Genomic DNA, 4,725 nt, shown 5'->3' with positions numbered 1-4,725 from the left:
CCATTCCTGTGAGCAGGCCTGGAATTTTCATCATTTTAGGCACCTGATACACGTGTTATCATATCCTACTGTTATCAATATTGCCATGCCTTAGCCAAGGCTCAGTAGTCAGACTACCAACTACCAGGAGCTGGGTAGTCCCAATATCAGCCTTAATATCAGCCATGGTCTTGTCATTGCAATGCGCATGCGCCAACACACGAGGGGAAAAAAGAAGTCACGCTGGGATTCGAGACTACAGGGTTGGGATTCTAGCCATGCGTTCTTACTGAGGACGCTACTGAGATGGATGCGCCGCTCCGACATTTTTTTTAGCACCAGGTTTAGCCATAGTTTTACTGAGGTTAAGGTTAGGGTTAGGGTTAGGGTTAGGCATAGTATTTTTCACCGCCGCGTCGCGTTCCGTTACCGAGTCATGTGTAAAAGCAAGCAAAAAAAAAATGTCCGCCAGCTGCCTGGTTAGCTCAGTCGGTAGCGACGGGGACTGGTAATCCGAAAGCCTGGGTTCGATTCTCACTGAGAGAGCGACCAGTACATTGTTCCTGTGAACGTGCGTTGGCGCATGCGCATTGCAATGATAAGTCTATGGGCGATAACAGATCTACCAGCTCCTGGTAGTTGGTAGTCTGACTACTGAGCTTTGGCCAAGGCATGACAGGGGTGATAACAGACCCATCCCAAGGGAGGATAACACGGAAATCGGCTGTTTTAGGAGCGAGGCCACTTGGCCTTTGGTGTTGTCCATTTTTTAGGGCAAAAAGGCCAAATGCTGGGGCAGAAAGGCCATCAAATAAAACACGATTTTAGTCTATTGAAAGAATTAATTAGTGGCCAATTAACACAGTGGCAAAGGCCACTCATTGATATTGTACTTCATCATTGTGGGCTCGCATGAAAGGCGAGCACACTTTAGATATTGTCATTATTTATCTATCATACAAGTCAGTCATATCACGTTCTCCTCAAAATTTTAGCTCCTTTCTACTCCTACATACTTACACCGAAAATCGATATTCAAACGTCAATATGTTCAGCATACTGTGGCGACGTGTGCTATTACTTTTTAAAACAATCGGCCAAAGGGTGGCGCTGTAGGAAGGCTTCGAAAGTGCAAACTTTGAATAGGTATAGCTCATGATCTGGGAGGGAGAAGGGGTGGGATTCTGTGACATCAAAGACGGGCAATCACTTTTCTGAGCCCAATTATTTTAACAAGTAATTCTCTTTTCTGTTCTCTTCTGCAGGTTCATTCTAAGTAGGACCAGGGAACAAAGATCAAAATCCATGGATGTATTCAACTTCACCTACCGGAATGCCTCCCAGGGCAACGAGACACAAGTCGAGGAGGAGCATGAAAGTCCCTATAAGACGGTGGAGGTGGTGTTCATCGTGTTGGTGGCTGGTTCCCTCAGCCTGGTCACAACCATTGGAAATATCCTGGTCATGCTTTCCATCAAGGTTAACCGGAATCTACAGACTGTCAACAACTATTTTTTATTCAGCCTGGCATGTGCTGATCTAATTATTGGACTGATCGTTGTGAACTTTTATACAGTCTATACAGTCTTCGGGTACTGGCCCCTGGGGCCAGTGGTGTGCGACCTGTCGTTGGCCTTGGACTATGTTGTCAACCAAGCATCTGTCACGCATCTTCTCATCATAAGCTTTGACAGATACTTCTGTGTCACGAAGCCCCTCATCTATCCTATCAAAAGGACCACTAAGATGGCAGGGATGATGATTGCCGGGGCCTGGGTTCTGTCCTTCATCCTCTGGGCACCAGCTATTCTCTTCTGGCAGTTCATAGTCGGCGAGCGGACGGTACCCGAGAGGGAATGCTACATTCCGTTCCTCTCCAACCCGGCTGTCACTTTTTGCACTGCCATCGCTGCCTTCTACTTGCCTGTCCTCATAATGATTGTGCTCTATGTGAAGATATCCAAAGCCAGCAAGAGCCGCGTAAAGAAGGACATCCGCAGACCATCAGGACCCAACACTGCGGCCTTGTCACCGGGTCAGGGGAGGAACAATGCTGCTACACCCAACGATGACAACGTACCGGGGAAAAGCGCAGACCGATGTCCGACCCAGACGTCCGACGACGTGGCTAATCACCATGACGGCAAACTGCAGAACGGCAAGGGTCCATCCACGGCTGCCGGAGAGGGAGAGACAGAGGGCAAGGACGTCACCAGGGACAACTCTGGCCCCGGAGAGGTGAAGGAGAGCTCCAACTATTCCACATCCGGAAGCGTGGCCGCGTCCAACCAGAAGGAGGAGGAGGTGGTGCCTCGCAGGGGCAACTCCAGCCCGGCGCACGCCCAGTCCGTTCCATGCAAGCTCCAAGCGGCGCCGTCGCGGGAGAAGAAGGTGACGCGCACCATCATGGCCATCCTGGTGGCGTTCGTGGTCACCATGACTCCCTACTTTGTGTGTTCGCTGATCTACACCTTCTGCTCCAGCTGTATCCCCTACTCGGTGTGGACCATCAGCTACTGGCTCTGCTACATCAACAGCACCGTAAATCCGGTGTGCTACGCCTTGTGCAATGTCACGTTTAAAAATACCTTCAAACACCTTCTTCTCTGCCAATACAAGAACATTAGGTCAGCCAGATAAATGTGGGGACTTGTGGGGATAGAAATCTGAGGGGTGCATGTGTGTGTGTGTGTGTGTGTGTGTGTGTGTGTGTGTGTGTGTGTGTGTGTGTGTGTGTGTGTGTGTGTGTGTGTGTGTGTGTGAAATGTCTGTGTGCTTGATCAGAACAGTGAGAGCACATTTTAAATTACTTTTCCAACAGTTATCCTTAATTTCCAATCTCTCTCAATAGCCTGTTGTAGCACTTTACACAAATTCAACTGCTGCCAGTTGTATTGAGATGTGTTGAGGACTTGCAGCACAGAAGAGCAAAAATATTGGTGTAGTATATTGGATTAAGGAGTCTTTGAGGGTTGACGCAAGCAGTTGAACAGATGAGACAAAAGCCCGTACTTTGTATAATAAGGAAAAACGTTTAATTCACAAAGTTGCACTTACATCAGTCAGCTTGGCGATCGTGTCCTCGAAGTGCAGCCGAAGACAGCGGCCTCGTTTCTGGGGTCTACAGGGTTTTAACAATTTCTCTGCCATTTTAAACATAGCTGTAGTAAGCAGCTGCCAAATTGTCCTTACCTTTTAGCGTGGGCACACGCACGCATCGTGCACAATCTGTGCGCGACTCATCTAGTAGACGTGTAGACTCAGTGACAAGCTTTCGAATACAAAAAACCCCATTGAAAAAGACATATCCGTTGCCACGCTGTATTCCTGCTTATCCGCCAGTGTTTACATGAAAAAACATTGAAAAAAAGCCAGGCATGCGCTATGGTAACACGTGGACACGTTCGCGCACAAAACGCACGATATGTGCGGGGATCATAATCCAGGCGTGTAGAGACTGGATCAAAGTTTCCAAACGCAAAAATCCGATTGAAAAACGAGCGTTCCATCGCCGAGTAGCTTCCACTTCTGTTACACAGTAAACCAATGGAGGCGGGACTATGGCCCAGGCTCAGACTGGATACGGAAAGCTGGATCCGGTCCAGACCGGAAATGACCGGATACAGTTAGGGGGGCGGGCCTAAAGAGCCAGAATCAGCGAAAATCTGCGCTAATACTTTTAATCCTTTCATAATGATTTAAGCTAATTAAACTTTACGGGCTCTACGGGCATGGCAGCGCGGTACAGCGGGAAATCTACGGTTTCTACGGGGATCGCAAGGTATGAGTTAATAGCACTAACATCATTAGTGTCTATTTACATGCACATACTAGAGATAAGGCAATTACATATATGTACATTTCCATACGTGTGTGTGTGTGTGTGTGTGTGTGTGTGTGTGTGTGTGTGTGTGTGTGTGTGTGTGTGTGCGTGCGTGCGTGCGTGCGTGCGTGCGTGTGTGTGTGTGCGTGCGTGTGCCTCAGTGATCATGCATATGTCCTAGGCGTGTGCATGAGAATACATGAGACTAATGGTCAAGACAGTTGTCTGTGTGGAGATCCACAGGCCCGTCGGACCGATTTTTGGAAGGGGGGTCAAGATCAAAGACATGCCCCCCCCCCCCCCCCCCCCCCCCATCCACATGGGCCCCCCTCGGTTTTTCGCCTGCGCATAACGCGGCCTGAAAAATACGGGTTTTTCACAGGAAATTATTCATTTTTAAAGTAAAAAAAAGTAAAAAAAAAAAACAGTTCTACACGGTGCAGAACCGTTTAGGCTTAATATAATAGGGTTTATATAAAGTATGATGTCTTAATCTTACCTTGGGAGATAGTTATTTCACAGTCACTCAAATCTTTCCTACACAAACTAGACTGCTCCCGGGTCCCGTTCAACGGGTTCCCCCCACCGCAGGGCCCCAACTTTCCGGGAGGGGGGACAACAGTACCCTTTGGCTGCAGCTGGAGTGAACATCCAGTGTGATGATATCGTTGTGGATTTATTATCAGTGCCTTTTTCAAGAAGACTGTTTAATGAAAAGATGGACAGAACTTAAAAGGAATGATAAGCTTTATGATCCCATCATTGAGAAATTCACCCAAAAGGACAGGAGGATGTTTTTTTTTTAAGTGAACAACTTCATTGGTGAGAGAAACTGAATTAATTTACATTGCTGGATCTGCCACTGTGCATTTAATTTACATTGATTGATTGAAGAATGTATTAGAAGTTTGCAATTGGAAAAG

General features: G+C 47.5%; 1 protein-coding gene across 1 annotated transcript; it reads left to right on the top strand.

Moving 5' to 3' along the window:
* Window positions 1-1,284: 1,284 nt before the first annotated feature.
* On the top strand, window positions 1,285-2,619 carry LOC308285248 (muscarinic acetylcholine receptor M2-like; the record flags this gene model as incomplete). Its single annotated transcript, XM_080725967.1, has 1 exon — window positions 1,285-2,619. One exon carries the CDS (start codon window positions 1,285-1,287, stop codon window positions 2,617-2,619), a length of 1,335 nt encoding a protein of 444 aa, XP_080582093.1.
* Window positions 2,620-4,725: the final 2,106 nt, after the last annotated feature.

The sequence above is a fragment of the Nannobrachium achirus genome (assembly GCF_963921795.1).
Source record: "Nannobrachium achirus genome assembly, chromosome: 5".
NCBI lineage: Eukaryota > Metazoa > Chordata > Actinopteri > Myctophiformes > Myctophidae > Nannobrachium > Nannobrachium achirus.
The sequence above is the reverse complement of the archived record's forward strand: the minus strand, read 5'-3'. Positions and strand labels throughout refer to the sequence as shown.